Below are 18,009 nucleotides of genomic sequence, written 5' to 3' on the forward strand. Positions count from 1 at the left end.
AGGAGAGGGAGGGAGAGAGAGAGAGAGAGAGAGAGAGAGAGAGACCTAACCCTCATGCAGTGGCGGTTACTGGGTACCGTCCGTTCCCTCTTCCTAGGCAGACTAGAGAAGCAGACCCATATCTGCACTGTCCTCCTTTGCATTCAGCTTCACTGAATTACAGGCTCTGATAATCTTCCATGGCAATGTGATTGCCTTTGATTGCTCCTCATAAATTCTGATGAGAAAGATGCAGGGGTGGAAATCGCAGCCTTCTACTTTATTTCCTTTCTAACAGGAAATCACTAAGATAAATTCCATTTCTTTATGGCAAGCAGAGGCCTTCCATGAGCTCAGGGATTCACTGAGAAAGAAAAGGTTGCTTTGGGACACTTTATCCTCTGGCTACATTCCCTGTGTTTGATCATTTCAGCACCACTGTTTTTGCAAGTGATGTCAAGCCAACATTTGCTTCCCCCACCATCTGCTACACTAATGACTCTGCTGGCTCTTTAAGCAAAGCTACTGCCAACTTGACACTATGCAGGTAACTACTAATATCATCGCATAATTAAATGCTCACGATTCTATATTGACTCCTGGCTCTCACACAGTATGAGGTATTACTAAACACATAGTGGGTATACTTGTCTGTCATTTAAAAAAACCAACTAATGCAACAGTAACTAAATGACTTCTCTTTCAGTGAGAGCTTCTAGGGCAGAGGAGGCTGACACTCACTTCAGATACTGCACTCCATCTGGGGTGGCTGGTACATTGTACCTTCTCATGTACTCATGCATCTCTGGGAAACTTTGCCTCACATAATCTTCAGCACTGCTTTCCCGAACAGTTCCAAACCGGAAGCCTTGGGAAGGATGATGCAGCTGAGGGAGAAAAAGAAATGACATTAATATAAATTACTCATAGAATTCTTTTTTTTTTCATTAGGGAAATTTATCCCCCTACTAGGGATAATTGAGCCTTCTAAAACACACAGGGCATAGACATATGCACAAACACGGGAACATGTGCAGAGGTCTATGTGCAGACAGAGGAATATGCTCTCTCCTATCCTAGCTTTCACGTTAGAAATTGTTCTATCTTCAGAAGCAACAGATGAAAAAAACAAATCAAAAATGAAAAACCACTACTTTCCTTTATTTTGAGAACCTATTAGAATTATCTAGAGGATGTACAAGTTGGCATTAGAATCAGGATCACACTGCAAATTGCATATTAAAGCATATACATAAGACAGCAAATTAAAGTTTATAATCCTCCTTGGAACTACACAGAGGCCATGTTAGAATCATGCACCCAATGTAATGTAATGTAATATGCATGGCCCAATGTAATGAGTACATCCTTTTTATGTTTTTATGATGTTTTAGATGTTGAGTCATTTGAATTTACTTTTGGCATTGTAAAATGATTTCTTTACCTTAAATAACTATATTATCCAAACTGAATCATGCTGCTTATTTTTTCAAGAAAAATGGGGAATAAGACAGGAGCAATGGAGGAGAGGGGTAGCAGGTGCAGACTCAATAATGTCACAGGTCTCCAGAATGCAAGAGCTCCCTCACAGTAAAGAGAGAAAGTACATTGGGAGCCCTCTGAGACTTTTCATCGCTATGGATTATAAGGATACAGTACATAAACTATAACTCAAGGAAAGTTGTAGAGAAATTTAATACAGAATCGAAAATTGGGATTATTTCAAATGTAGGAATGAACAGAGATTGGGCCATATAATGAAAATGGTGAAATAACCTGTAGTCAGCAGTACTTTAGAGATTATTCTCCAAAATTGTTTAAGTCTTTGCACTTTCTTGTTCTGCTTCATATTAACATATTTTATATTACTAGTTTTTTGTTGTTGTTTTTTTGAGACAGGGTCTCACTATGTAGTTGAGACTGATCTGGAACTCACTATGTAGCCTAGGCTTATATTACTAGTTTTGATGTGAGGACCATGTGATAGAGGACCACGGATGGACTTCATGTAGTTTATGAGCCTGCTAAAATTGCCAGCAATATTTTATATAAATTATGTGCTTGTAATTTTTTTCTATGAAAGGAGATAATATAGAAACTTTTAATAATTAGGGTTTTAAATTGTTTATAACCCCCGAACTAAAAACTCTCTGAATATGGTAACACATAACTTATATTTGAAGATAAATTAGCTTTGACACACATTAGAAGTCTGAAAATAGGGTTACTGTTAAATAAACTATATAGTATACTTTATAGAGTATAATGAAATGTATACATCATATTTGTAAGGTATGTTTAATAAAATGAGGCAAGATAGCTTTCATATGTCATAACCAAAATTAAATGTTCATATTTATTAAAATATTATAATTCCCCATAAATATTATATATGTTCACATACAAATGCATTCAGGCATGAGTAACCTTGGAAGAAAATGTATCAAGGTGATACATGATTGTTCCACAGCTGTTGAAGAATAGTATTTTTAATTTATAAATTATTACAGCAATATGCATAATGTTTATGAGCAGAGAAAGCTTTGTTTTAAAATCATCACAAAAAATCACTCATTCATTCATTCAACATATATTGAGAACCCACTGCGTACAGCTCTTAAAGTTACTGAGGCCATGAAGACAAATATTTGCAATCACTGCCACTTGGAACTCTTATCACCTGGTTGCTCATGGTATTTCTTTGGCTACCCCCCACTGTTGAGTATGTAATACAGTTTACCCTCGTGTTTAGTGTAATTATCTCATGCACTGAACAAAATCTAATGGTTAATGTCAGTGTAACTTTAATAAGGCATAAACAATAATGACAACAGCTAACATTTGAGTGTTTATTATATACCAAAAACATAGCACGCAGCACTTTAAATATATTACATCATTTAATCTTCACAATGGCTTCATGAGGAGGGCACTGTTACTACAATCTTTAAAGATTTATATACTAAAGCTCATAGAAGGATCATGCAGCTTAAAGCAGTAGGCTTTGGATTAGAACCCAAATCTGATTTCCAAGCCTATGCTGCTATGTCTCACATTATTCTGCCTTCAAGCTTGTGGCATCAACTGCAGTAAAGATATTTTTTTAGAAGGAACTCACCAGACTTTTCTTAATATTCTCCTTGAGCCTTCAACCCCTTGGTAATACTCACAGTAGCAAAGTGCTGCCCTAAAGCTTGAGCAAAGAAAATTTATCAGCATTTTTGCTGTCTAATGCTTATTCATTCTTTTTTTTTAACTAATCTTAAATTGAATTTATTGGTACATTCTAGGTAGACAGTACAGTTACATTCATTATTGGGATCTTGTACTTTTCTTTAAGGCCTAGATCAGGATTTTCTGAGGAGTCTGTGGCCTTATCTAGTTTCACCTTCATACTCAAAATGATAACAACAAAAAAAATTAACTGTGTATTTCTCTGTACAGATACAACACCTTGTACATCCAGAATATGTAGTCTAGGTATTATTTAAGCAATCTTTCACTTTTTGTACACATTATCTACTTTGATCCTCACACAAAAAAATCTATGAACTCAGCATTTCTGTTATCTTCCTTTTATAGTTGAAGATGCCGAATTTTAGAAAGTTGGCCATTTGCCCAAGGTCACAGATCTGGTAAACGTTGCCCTGTGGTTCAATCCCAGACAGTCTGACCAAAGATTTTCAGGTTTTGACCCCTGTGGGACACTGCGTCTCACATGTGCCATTCTGACTTCTTTAGTGTGGTCATTACAAAATTTGTTATTTAAGTGTCAGGCAGTGAACTAAGGACTTCAGACATTTATAATTCTGCAGCATAGACATTATTTTCTCATTTTACAGATCGTGATATTGAGGGTCAGGTAATGACCAAATGCTCACAGCTAGTAGTTAGCAAGATTTAGACTATGCTATTTTCCCTAACCTGTAGACCAAATTTCATTCATTTATTTCAGTTACCTATTGAGACCCTTGGAACTTGGCAGCTACTTTATACTTGTTTTGTCCAGTTAATTCATTTTGTCACTGTTTTCCCATTTTTCTTCGTTCATTTAACTTGTATTCATTCTTCTCTTCTCAGTCCAATAATTTATTGTCTAGGCCACATTCTACTTTGATTAAGTTCTCCTATATACATACACAAGCAATTTTATTTGTTATTGTTTATTATCTAGACTCTCAACTTCTTCACTGAAGTGGAAATTCTATCAACAAGAATTATGCCTATTTTAACTCATCATTGTACTCCCAATGGCTTTCAGGATGTAGTATTGCAATAAGATATTTGATGATTGATTAATTCATAACTATTCATGACTTTTCTTGAACCCAGAGGGAAATAAGGTGTTTATTATCCCACTTAGCAAAAGAAGTGCTAACAGTATGACCTATCACCCAAGCCTTCTAAACAAGTATTCTTTTTGATGAAGAAAACCGTAGGATCATTAATTGACATATCAGTTATATACATGCAAAGAATGTCTTCCAAGGGTTCATTTCCTCATCTTAGATGGTGGAATACTTTTATAGTCTATTAAGCATTTTTAGGGAAACTCTGCCTTTCTGGGCCCCATATTCTCTGTGGAGGGCCTCAGACCATCCTTCTTTCCCAAGGAATTTGAAGGACTTGGACCCGGCAGACCCAGGTGCTGGCCCTTTGTTTTTTTCCTTTTGATGACTTTCTGCTGCCATTTACTCATCTGTTCCCAAATTGCCTTATGTGGAGCAGTGGTTTTGAGGTTTTGAAAAAGGTAAGTTCCTTTAAGCACTAACAAATAACTGGAATTCAGATGAGAAAGCCTTTTTAAGACCAGGTTGGATAGGGTTCTTCCTCAAACTTGGAGATATTTTACAGATACTACCACTTTTTTAATTCAAGAAACTATCATCTCTGTCCTCCACACATTCCCTTTCTTTCCTTCCAGCCCATTCAGAATCATCTTAGAACTCAAAAAATCTGATTATGTCACCCATTGACTTCATGGACCCGTAGACTAGATCAGGTCCCCTGTTACCTCCTCCTATTGTATCTATAAGTCACACAGCACTGAAAGCACTTGGAGTTATTTGTTAAGTCTGCCTTCCCTGCTAGATTATAAATTTCTACAAGGGTCTATCTGTGTCTATCTCATTCATGTCGTCATAAGTCCTCAAAAATGTTAGGGGTTATTATTGCCATTTTCATCATCGCCATCACCATCATCATCATTATCATCATCACATAAAAGTACAGTGTTTATCACACAGGAGATACTTGGTAGATATGGGAATTATAAGTGAATTATCAGTATCAACACAAAGATTCTCAGGTTTAGTTCATTATAGATTTCATACTTCAGTCCCACTTCATGTTTCCTCTTCCCCCTTAAAATTAAAAATTTTCTGTTGTTACCTTAATTCTTTGAAAATAAGTTATTCTTTTAAATTTCTGTGTGTGTCCTTCTAATGGAAAATAATAGTGAGCTACTCAGCAATCTCGGAATAAGAGAATCAGAACACAGATGTAAGGAGTGATTGATGCAACACGGGGGCCAGGATAGTCCATCCTGTTTATAATTCAAACAGCCTGGGATGTCAGAAAGCCTGCATCAAGGAGGGAGGATAAAAGTGTGCAAAGAGCTCAAGCATTTGAGCTGCATTAAAACCATCCCTAACAAGTCCCAGAGAGAGAAGCATTTCTTTAAAGTTTCAGCTAAATACATCACCAGCTCTTCCAATTCTATTCCTATTTGTCAACCTCTTTGGGCCTTGGAGGAACTATCCAAGGTTAAATTACCTATTTGTACATTAATTGCTCAGTATTACTGGAATACTTAACTCACCTAGAGAATATGGAAAATAATCAGAGAGACATTTCTAAGAGAGCAAAGAAGTGGTTCAAAAAGATGAAGGAAAAAAAAACTCTCAGGAAATAAGCAAAGGTAGATATACTTTGGATTATAAACAATACCAATGCTCAGAATGTATACATTTGCATTTATTGTACTTAAACCATACATAGGCTGTAATCACTGGACCTGGTACAATGTTCTTCAGAGATGGGTGGAACGGGTCATTTTTAGCTTGCCCAATGGAATACGATATGCTTGGTATTGAAGACATAGCTCTTGCATGACATTATTTTATCCATATCAAATCTATGGACTTTATTAATATCAAGTTATTTCAAGGCCCAAAGGGGCTTTAAAGTCATATACTGTATGTACTGTTATTATTCACTAATGTCTGAATCTTTTATAGCAAGGTTAAAAATACCACCTGTGGCTTCTTCAACATGCAGATTCCTACTCACTAAGTTTAGGTTGGTGTCTGAGATTTTGCATCCATGTTTCATGGATCAGACTTTTAATACCTTGGCTAATGATATTATTACAAAGTCTTGGCACTTTCTGGGTACAACTCCTTTTTTCCATGTTATTCTTATTCTTCCTCTGAAAGTTGATTTCTCCATTTATACTGAAGCAGTGTACTTCCTCTCTCTACATTTTTAGCTGGAATCTTTTTATGTTAATTTAGTTAATCTCGAGTCAAGAATATTCTTTGACATCATGGTTGATCGTTCATGAGCTTTAGCCCAGGTACTTTTGACAACTTGAGTCTATGTATAGAGCAGCAGTCAGCAAACTACAGCCCATGGGCCAAACCCAGCCTGCCACCTGTTTACAAATCAAATTTTATTGGGTGACAGCCTTGCCCATTCACTTACGTACTGTCTATGCCTGCTTTTGTGCTATAACAGTGAAGTTGAGTAGGTGTGAATGAGACTATGTGACTCATCAGCCTAATATATTTACTATCTGCTCAATCAGAAAATGTTTGCTGGCCTTTAGTACAGACATTATATATCTAACTAGCTCCCGGACTCTCACATTTAAATTTTTCTGTTTATTTGAAAGTCCCAGTGGACACTTATGAAGAACTATGTTATAAGGTGAATGAGCAGAAAGGAGTAGGTGTAATAAATCTCAGCAGGTTTCCTGGCACTACTCAGATTTAGGCTTTGGTATGATGTCACCATTTTTTTCTAGCTGCATTGGGGTCTCAGTCTTCCAACTGGAGGTCTGACTCTTTCGTTTGGCATATCTTTATAAAGCTACTGATAGGAGGACTCCAGTAATAAGATTATGATGCATGGATTGACTTAAAATCCTTTCTTCATGGCAGATGCTTTTGGAGCAGCCTCTAAAGGCATGAGATTATTAGAAGTGGCCAGTGGCACACCTAGTTGTGTTAGCTGACTTATTTGTTCATTCCATCTCTGTATTTGCATTTTCCTCCTTTCCTTATCATTATATCCAGGCATTGTGTATCTGCCATCTCATCAAAGCTGGAGTTCTTTATCATGTCTTTATTGTCTTCCATTATTTTAAAATAATGATAACAGTTAACCCTTATTGGGTGTTTCATTCCAAGCACTGTAGCAAGCTCTTAAATTCATTGCCTTATTTAATCCTCCAAATATCCCTCTATAGAACATATATTCATTATCCCTATTTTGAAAAGGAGGAACTGAAGCTTGGAGGGATTGAGCTAATTGCTCAAGGCCAAACAACCAGAAAGTGGCAGATCAAGGAAATGAATCCAGAAACCTGAGAATTTGTACTGTTAGTCTCCAGCTTACTTAGCCCTAGCACACACTATCTCTGGTATATTACTTATTGTTTTTTGTCCAGTTCATAGCTACCTTCAGGGAAGGTTTCTCTTCTTTTCTCAAACCTAATGATCAATTTAATCCAAATGACAAGGGCCAGCTTGGAAAAATAAGACAAACAGTTTATACCCTTTGGGTTTTGAGCAAGATGTTTATCGTAGTTAGAGCAGCAGCAGCGTCTGAACTGTGCAGTTCATAAAACTTGTTTATGCATATTATTCCATCCACAAGGCATAAAAAGTCTGATGGTTTCTGAGTTCCATTTATAAAAGGTAGAAGACAAGCTAGAGAGATCTGCTAATTTCCCTAAATCAAGACATTCATCCTGTGTCCCTTCGGGTTCATATACTTCTGTTCAACATCTAGATGCCTAGCACCACCTTGGCAGTCGGTGTAGGTCTGAGATCTGATCCTGCTTCGCTTACACATTTCTCCTTCCCCTTCTTGCACATACATTTTTCCACACATTTCTGCTGCTGCACGGAACACCTTAATGTTTCCTTTTTTCCATTCTGCTTCACTTACAGGTGAAGAGAGAGGTCAAATTCAGGAGACTATTAATATATGGATCCTAGGCTAGTGGAAAGTTGATTTGCTGGAGTACTAAAATGTAATGTCATCTCCCTTCATGAATATGGCTGACAAAATATTTTTTATTTCTTCTTTATAGTATTATGTACAACAATACTCCTCCATGAAAATCTCCTCCTATGAAATCCTAAGTTTTCAATGTTTATTTCATTCTACAAGGATGAATTTCCTGAGTTAAATTTGCTTAGCAACATCCATGAAGTAATATGAAAATACTCACTGACTGAACTTCTGGAAACTTTTGGTATCTTTCTCTTCATTTAATAGGAATACAAGAGAAGGGCCTCATTGAATGAACTGAAGGTCCTTGGTGTGTTTCTATTTCATTTATAATAATACAACAGTAGGGCCTAATGTCATGGTCTCCAAGTGAAGTATTTTATTTTTTAAATTTATTACTTTTTTGGTACTGGGGATTGAACTTGGGTCCTTGCGCTTGCGAAGCAGGCAGCGGAACCACTGAGCTAAATCCCCGGCCCTCCAAGAGAATTATTACCTTTACACATTCTAGAGGTAAAACTAAAGAATGATAGGAATTCTATAAAGGAATCATTGCTATTGTACTACAAGCATTCTGTCTCCTTGTTTCTTGTTTCTCCCTTTACTTCATGCCCGCTATTTTGTTTTGCTTCTTCTCTGAAAATATGCCTAATGCCTTCTTATTTTGTTCATTCTTTCAGTTCATCTAGTCGTGTCCAACTGTCTTACTGAAAATCTCCCACAAATCCCATTTTAAGTTGACATTCTGATGTATGGAACAGAATAAAGAGCCCAGAAATAAATCCACACATTTACAGCCAACCAGTATTGAAATTGGCTAAGTTGCCAAGAACACAATGAGGAAGGGAAGGGCTAGCCTCTTCCATAAATGGTTTTGGGAAAACTGGGAATACACAAGTAGAGGAAAAAAGTAGATCCGTAGCTCACACCATATACAAAAATCAGCTCAAAAAGGATTAAGAAGTAAATATAAGCTCTCAAACTACAAAGCAACAACAACAACAACAACAGCAACAACAACAAGACCATCAAGGAGACATATTTCTTCTACATGATGCTAGTCTGGGCAATGATTTGTTGAACAAGGTCTTAAAAGCATAGGCAACAAAAGAATAGACCCATGGGATTACATCAAATCAAAAACTTCTGTGCAGCAAAATAAGGAAAAAGTGTGGAGAAACAGCCTATAGAATGGAAGAAAATATTTGCAAACTGCACATTTTATATCCAAGATATAAGAGGAACTCAATGCAGTTACAAGTAAACAAAAAGGGGAAAAAGCCTGGATAAATATTTCTGAAAAGAAACAGACTGATGGACAACAGGTATATGAACAAAGGTGAGCATCGTTAATCATCAGGCCTTCTTCCAGTTAGAGTGACTACTAACAAAAGGACAAAAATATTGGAGACAATGTGGAGAAAAAGGGGCCCTTGCACACTTTTTGGTGGAAATGTAAATCAATATAGTCATTATGGAAAGTAGTAGGAGGGTCCTCAAAAATTAAAAATAGCGCTAACATATGATTTAGCCATCCCACTTCTAAGCACATACCCAAAGGAAATGGAATTAGTCACCCGAGGAAGTATTTATTGGCTCTCCCATGTCTGCTTCAGCAGTATTCACAATATCCAAGCTGTGTAATTGGCAGTGTCCATCAGTGGATAAATGGATTAAACAAAAGTATCACACACAGTTGAATACTATTCAGCTACAAAAAGGAAATCCTGCCACTTGCAACAACGTGGATGAACCTAGAGGACATCGTGTTAAGGGAAGTAAACAGGGCTAAGAAAAACAAGCCATTAGCTCATTCACCTGTGATAGCTGAAAAATATTGACCTCATAGAAGAAGAAAGTAGAATGGTGTTTACGAGAAGTGAATAAGTTGGAATGTGGTCTGAGGAACTGTTGACCAAAGAATACAAAACTACAGTTAGACAGTTGGAGTAAGTTAAAGACATTTATCACACAGCATGTTAACTACAGCTCATGATTTGTTCTTGAAAAATACAGAGTGAGAGGTAAGTGTTCTTACCATAAAAAGGTTAACTATTTGAGGTAATTCATATATGAATTATCTGTATTTCATCCCACAGTGAATGTATACTTAAGACATTATGTTGTGCACGATAAATATACAAAATTTTATGTTAATTTTTAAAAATCAAGAATAACCCTATATTATGTTAAATAATCTTGAGGAGCTAAATCCACATTTTCTTTACACGTCAGATTAATTACTTTATTAACATTACTGCCAGCACTCCTGTCTTCTTCCCAAAGAAGCATGGAATAATAATAATTCCAGTGATAGTAATGATGATGATAATGTCACTTACCAAATGCTATATATATAGCTCACCATGTACTTTATACATATAAAATTTTAAAATCTTTCCAACAATCCTATGAAGCTGATTCAATTATGATACCTATTGTATAGATGAGAATGCTGAGGCACAGAGCTGTTAATTAACTTGGCTAAGCTTCTGGAGCCAGTAAATGTCAGAGCTGGGCAGATTGTGTGACTGTCTTATTTATGTTCTGGATGACACGGTACAAAAGTTGTTGGCTTTTCTATGTACTCCCTTAACTTCTGTGAGTAAGACTCACATAATCTAGCAAAATGGCTAATCGAAAGAGTTCAGCCATCGTACTTGTAGCCAACAACCCACTGTGGAAACATAATTACCTCTAACAATCTGTTAATACCAGTAGCTATCATTTATTGTGCTGATTATGTGCTTGGCTCTCCACATTTATCATCTCATTTCAGCCTTGCTATGTCCCCAAGAGGGAGGTTCTGTAATAACTACAGTTCATAAATGGCGGAAATGAAGTCCAGAGACATGAAATCATTTTTCTGGGCTCTTCAGCCCATGCTGCTGGAGCCTGTTGCTGTACAAACTAATGAGTTAAGTCTGGAACCCAACTATCATGTCAGATACTGTCTTGCATGTTATTTTCAAAGTTAATTATAACCATAATAAATTGTTTTAGGACCATAATCTCTCTGAAGCTATAATTCCACTGTAAATGGTAATATTGGGGCTTGTACTAGGTCAGCTGGGGCTGAAATCCCAGCTATATACCTCTAATGGGGGGGATCTTTTCCTTTCTCCCTTTCTGTCTCGCCTGCCTGCCTGCCTTCCTTCCTTCCTTCCTTCCTTCCTTCCTTCCTTCCTTCCTTCCTCCCTCCCTCCCTCCCTCCCTCCTTCCTTCCTTCCTTTCCTTTTTTCTTTTGAACTTTTAGAAGTAGGGTCTCACTCTGTAGTTCAGCCTGGCATTAAACTCACTTTTAGCCCAGGCTGGTCTCAAACTGGTAGCGACCCTCCTGCCTCAGCCTCCCATGTGTTGGGATTACACTATGATATCTGGCATGGAGGACTTCTCTAAGTCATAGTGTCTGAATAAACCTGGCTTTTTATTGACATAATTGACTAGCTGTATAGCCAACTTTCAAGTTGAAAAATGACCTGTGGGCTGTGAAACTCACACTTCTAACTTCAATCACTGCCCATCACTAGCAGTGTACTGTAGCTGGCAGTCTGAGCAGGCAATAAGGTCCTTGCTGAACTCAGAGTCAGCAATTCTGCACTGATTAAATGCAAATGAATGAAAACAGCTATAGATTACCTCCAGTCCGGTGATGTAAGCCTTTTGGCAAAACTCTACCCACATCTTCATGACATAAGACTTTAAAAATGCCAGCTTTTATTTAATTATTTAACTCAGGAGAATTAAATCTGAAAGCATGTGCAATTTGGCCTTCATTCAAGGTGGGTTGGGTGCAAAAGTATCAATAGAATGATTAGCTTAAAGGTCAGCAATCCCCCACTGTAGATCCTAGGAGACCAACTTTAAGAGAGGCTGCACAAACAAAATCTAAAGCAGAAAGGAACTGTTGAACAGCAGTAAGAGGAGAAATTCTTTCCTCTTGCCTAATTTTTCTTTTAGCTAGCCCCTGGGGTTGACTTGCTTGTACCTCATTATTTCATTTTCCGTGATTGAATAGTCAATATGTGTTTGCTCTGAAGTGCTCAAGAAATTAGTGATGGAGTCATTATCATGGGGGATCCTCAAAGATTCAGGAATCTCTTCTGGGCAAGTGCACTCAGAAGAGAGGGTGGCTCTCCCTCCTTTTCTCTTGCAGGACAGCCTGATTACATCATTCCTTCCAGTTTTTCTACTTGAGACCATATCCCAGTTTATGACCAACCTGGTGTTTGCTTATCTTACTTTTCTAATCAGCACATCTGCCTCAGTTAAGTGAACCACAAGAGCAGTACATCTAAAGCAGCATTTTGCTGTGTGAGCCAAGCATCAGAAGGCAGCAGTCAGCTGAGTTAAAAGGCATTTGCTTTCTCCATCTTCTGCAAGTTTGAGAAAACTGTCAGGCAGCATTTAAAAAATGCAATGATTCATAAAGTTTGCAGTTGAGAAAACTGAGGATCAGCAAAATTAAGCAATTTGGTTAAGATTAGACAGCTAAGTGGAGCTATGTCTTACACACATTTAACATAGTGCACTCCTTTGCTGTTTCTGGAACTTAGCGTGAATGTCAGTTCTGTTTCCACTGCCTTTGGTATACTCACAGCATACACACCAGAATGGAAACTGAGGAGCTTATCATTCATATGCAGAAACTGACTAGGAAATATTAGATGAGCAGGTCAGCTTCAATGATCTGTGTCTCTGGTTTATTAGTGATAGTAGATATGCTTATAAATGTGGTGTGAAAGAATATACCCATAGTGTACAGAGAGAAAAAGGAAAGTTGACTTAGACTAAAAATTCTTGTTATTAACTAACATTCAATTACATAAGTAAAATAATATTTTATTGCTTTAAAAAAGTAATTGTGAGGCTGTGTATAGCCCAGATGTGTGAGGCTTTTATCCCCAGCACCCAAAACAATAAAAGTCATTGTCAGTAGAAACTATTTGACTATTTTAAAGATATCATCTGTTGCAACAGAATTCATGAAAAAAACAAAACAAAATATTTTGATGATTTTGGAACCCAAAGACTCATAATAGCCAAAGTGATCTTGAGAAAGAAGAATTAAGCCAGTGGCATCAGATCATCTGCTTTAAAGACATAATTCAAAGCTATAATAGTCAAAGCAGGATGACAGTGACAATAGGGAAACCGGATATTCACATGTAAAGGAACGATTGAAATTGGATCCTTGTCTTATACCATGTAAAAAATCAACTATGAAATAATAAAAATGACCTGAAACAATAAAAATATGACCTCAGATAATAAAAATCTTAGAAGAAAACATGGGGGGGGTGTTCCTTGACATCAGTCTTGGCAAAGACTTTATGACCACAATTCCAGAAGCATAGGCCACAAAAACAAAAATAACAATAAACAAAATGGGACTGAATCAAACTAAAGAGTTTTTGAACAGAAACATGAGCAACAAATAAAATGAAAGGACAATGTATGAAATTGGAGGAAATTTGTACAACCATTGATCTGATGAGGAGTAATATTCAAAACTCATCAACTCTCTATCAAGAAACTAAATAACCCAAGTAAAAATAAACCAAAATAATTGAACAAACATTTTTCTGGTTAAGACACATTGAATGGCTAGTAGATAGAGAAGAAAGTATTCAAAAATCACTAATCATTAGGAAGTGCAAATCAAAGCTACAGTGAAGTATTATCTCATACCTCTTAGGATGGCTATTATCAAAAAAGTCAAATGACAGGAGTTGGGATGATGTAGAGAAATGGGACTTCGTACACACTGTCAGTGGGATTGTACATGAGAAACATGAAAAAAAGAACAGAGTTTCCTCAAGAAACTAAAAACAGAACTATCACATGATCTAGCAATTCCACTTCGGGGGACATATGTACAGGGACTGAGATCAGTCACTTGAAAAATTATCTGCTATCCCCTGTGCTTTGCAGCATTAACCATGAGATGGAAACAACTTAAATTTCTGTTGGTGGATGGATAAAGACAGTGTGACGTTCCCAGCCTGATCAAATATTTGTGGCAATATGGAAAGAAATGAAATAATCCAGACACAGGACAATGTATGATTTCACACTTACGTGGAATTCAAAAGAAATGAACTTGTAGAATGGTGGTTTCCAGAGACTGAGTGGGAGAGAAGGGTGAAATAGTCAAAGGGTATGAACCTTCATTTATAACGTGAAAAAGTTCTAGTAACCTAACCTACAGATTGTGACAGTGGTTGATAGTATTGCATTACATATGTGAAAAGTGCGAAATTCGCTGAGTGTAGCTCTTAAATTATCTAACTGTAACAAAAAAGGTATTTATATGAGGTTCTCAATTTGATAACTATGGTAATCAACTCAAAGTATATACAATATATCAAAACATCCTGTTGTACACCTTGAGTGTTCACAAATTTTGTCTTAATAAATAAATAAAAATTGAGTCTTACATGTTTGCATAGTTACTAAACTTTGAACCAACTCTCTTTCTTTTCAATTATGTGGTGATAATTTGAAGATAAGTTTGCTGGATCATTTGCAAATTGACTATTTCTTCCCAAAATTATAGGGCATTAGAACTTAATTCAAAATCCTTAATTTACAGATGAAGAAACCAGAGTTGACCAAAGATGAGTGACTTGTCCAAAGCCAAGGATTATGATAAAATTTGGACCAGAACCTAGCTCATGTGTTTCAAAAATAAAAGTACAATGTGCATGCAATCTACCTTTAATATCTGGGTAAAATTTTAGTAATTGAAAAGGGAATTATTGTAGTTACTTTTAATGAAAAATTGTCAAAAAACATGAGTTTACTTAATGCCAGAAGTAGTACATGAATTTATTCTCACTTTATAACTTTAATAGAAGTTTTATGACAAACCAACATTATTATTACCTCTTTTCCTCTCTGAATCTCTGTCTTGTTCAAAAGTAGCCATTGTTTGTTTGTTTGTTTGTTTTGTAGTGTTAGGGATTGAGCCTAAGGCCTTTGCACTGAGTTATATCTCCATTCCTTTAAAATTTTCTTTTTAGGGATTAGGGATTTAGCTCAGTGGCACCGTACCTGCCTGGTAAGTGCAAGATCCTGAGTTTGATTTCTGGTACCAGAAAAAAAAATTCCTTCAAAATTTGAGACAAAGTATTTATAAGTCACTAACTAGTTGTCAAGGCTAGGCTTGAATTTATGATGTTCCTGCCTTAGTCTCCCAGAGTGCTGGGATTACGGGTGGATGCCACCATGCCTGGCTGTCATGAATGTTCTTGACCTCACTCTTGATGTGTTCTCTGCTTTTTGCAATGGGATTTAGTATTAGAATTGGAAAAATGTGCTGACCTTGTCTTACAAACCTGAATTAGGAATTTAAATTTAACTATGTGCAAGCCATGAACAGAATAATGCCTATCTTTTAGATTTCCATGATAATTGTTTTGGTTATTAGTCTATTTATATTCAGCTGAAGGATTACAAAAACACGTTCCATATATTTCTTCCCAACAACCTTAGGATGTCAAGCGGTAAGAATTGTGTTCTTCATATATATGCAAAAGAAAACCAAAAAGATTAAGTGGGCACAATAGATTGATTATATCAGTGACTTCAAGCTTTTCCTCTTTTTTTTTTTTGCGGTACTAGAAATCGAACTCAGGACCTTTTGCTTTCAAGGCAGGTACCGTGTCACTAAGCTGAATCCCTGGCTCTTTCTCTCCCTGTTGATTCATACTATTTGTCACTTTGAATGTCATCTCTCTAATGCTGATTCCAGCCAAGAGACTTGCTTTGGTCACTGGAGTATTAGCAGACATGACGCCGAAGTTGAAAAATGCTTACATGTTTTTGTTTGTGCTATAGCTTTTTTCTATCACCATGAAAAGGATACACCTGGATTAGCCTGTTGGAGACAACATTATGTAGAGCTCAGTGATGTCATCTCAGCAAATTATTAAAGCTACTGCCTATCATCCGAAAGCCAGCTGATTCCCAAATGTGTACTGAGACCTGACTCATTCAGCTGAACCTGCAAGTTTATGAGATAGATCAATGCTTTTGGTTGTGTGTCATTGATATTTTGTGGTTGTTTGCTATGTAATTTTGTTGTAGGAACAGATAACTAAACAGCGGTACCAGTTCCAAGTAAAGACCTAGAGCTGAATCGATCTATCATTAATTCTGGTGTTCATGTCATCCGGCCCAATCTCACCTTTTAGCATTTGTCTATGTTGTTACTGCTGCATGGAACTGCCGTTTTCATTTTGTCCCTGGGTAAACACTGCTTTTCCTTTAAGACCCACTTAGCTACCATCATCTTTTCTGATCTTCCCAAGAAAGTTAGCCGTCCTCCTTTTTATGTTTTTATTACTTTAACAAATACAGTGTAGTATAATTAGCTGTTTATTTGTGTGTATTAATCCAGGAAATATGTTTTTCTGTAATCTCTTAGAGCCTATTGCAGTGCCTATTTTTATTTTGGGATTCTATTAATTGATAGAAAAAAGCTACAAAAAAGAAACATGATTTGCTATGAAATATTTCAAGCATACTTCTGATTCAGTCATTCCTTCTACTTTAGTTATAATCCCTGAGTCAGATAATAGGTTCAGGAACAAAGTATCTAAAAGGTCTATATATCTTAATTTACAATCTGTATGTTAATTCCTATGAATAACATACACAGTGTCTCTACTTTTATGGAGAAAAGCAATTAACAAAAGGCAAATCATGTATATAATACAGATTGTTGGTATACTATGTACATGTACCAACTCGCCAGGAGGATTGTAAAATGCATGTACCCCAAACATGTATTAATAAAAAAAGGCAAATTCGGTAACTACAGATAGAAAGGAAGGGATAAAAAATGGTGTGACGGGACAGTCAGATGAGGGAGGCCTCTTTTGATAGGGCAGTCCGAGATACTGACATACTTATGGATACTCAAGGGGGAACAGATTTCTTTTCTTAGTTTTAAGGCACTATTTTTAATTTAATTTGGTAATGTAATTTCTGAGAACAAGGAGTCCATTCATTATTCTTTGTATTGTCCACGGACTACAATTCACAGAGAGCTTGTTGGTTGATTTATTCATCTCATAATAAAGGGTGTAAAAGGCTCACTATGTGTGGGTAGTGTCTTCCTTTCAGATTTTAAAATTTATGCTACTTGCTTGGAGGGTTACTATGAGGCTATAAATTCTACAAATAAATTTCATATTCCTGATAATACTTTTAGGCTTCTTCTGAGACTTCCCATTCAAAAACGGTCACAAGCTTTATTTCAAAGATGCATGTCTAAGTATAAATCTCAAATGCCATGAATATTGGCTGTAGTTCCTCCTGGAGAACTCAAAGATGTATTTGGTCTTTTCCTGCTGTTTGAGGTATGAAACAAAATAACTAGAATAGGTCTTCAAACCTTACATTTGATATAATCTGTCCTGCATTCATCTGGTCACTACAATTCTGAAATTATAGGAATGTGGGGAATTTAGATTTAACAAATAATTACAGAACACTGATGCTGGTTAGTTTTTCTGCTGATGGATTTGTATATACATTATCTCATAGTTGTCTTTGGATAGTGCTAAGAGTGGTTTTTATTTTTATTTCCATTTGTAAGGAAACCAAGATACAGAGTTTAAGTAATTTGCTTTGGGTCACAACCTGCCAGTTATGTAGCAGGGACAAAATTCAAATTCAAGATTTCTGACTTAAAACAGGATTTAGAGACCTTCCTTTTCTTCCCCAGGAAATGTTTATCAAGTGCCAAACTCTATTTTAGATTTCAGAATTAGAAATTTG

The 18,009-nt window shown here is 36.4% G+C and overlaps 1 protein-coding gene across 1 annotated transcript in view; it reads right to left on the reverse strand.

The window, feature by feature from the left end:
- The window catches only part of Grin3a (glutamate ionotropic receptor NMDA type subunit 3A), a 156,561-nt gene that overhangs the window by 47,539 nt on the left and 91,013 nt on the right, over window positions 1-18,009 (reverse strand). The window contains exon 5 of the mRNA XM_033759136.1: window positions 721-866. Within this exon, the coding sequence (XP_033615027.1) occupies window positions 721-866 (146 nt within the window). The remainder of the gene's footprint in view (window positions 1-720; window positions 867-18,009) is intronic.

This window comes from Fukomys damarensis, unplaced genomic scaffold (assembly GCF_012274545.1).
Source record: "Fukomys damarensis isolate Sample0158 unplaced genomic scaffold, DMR_v1.0_HiC HiC_scaffold_36, whole genome shotgun sequence".
Taxonomy (NCBI): domain Eukaryota; kingdom Metazoa; phylum Chordata; class Mammalia; order Rodentia; family Bathyergidae; genus Fukomys; species Fukomys damarensis.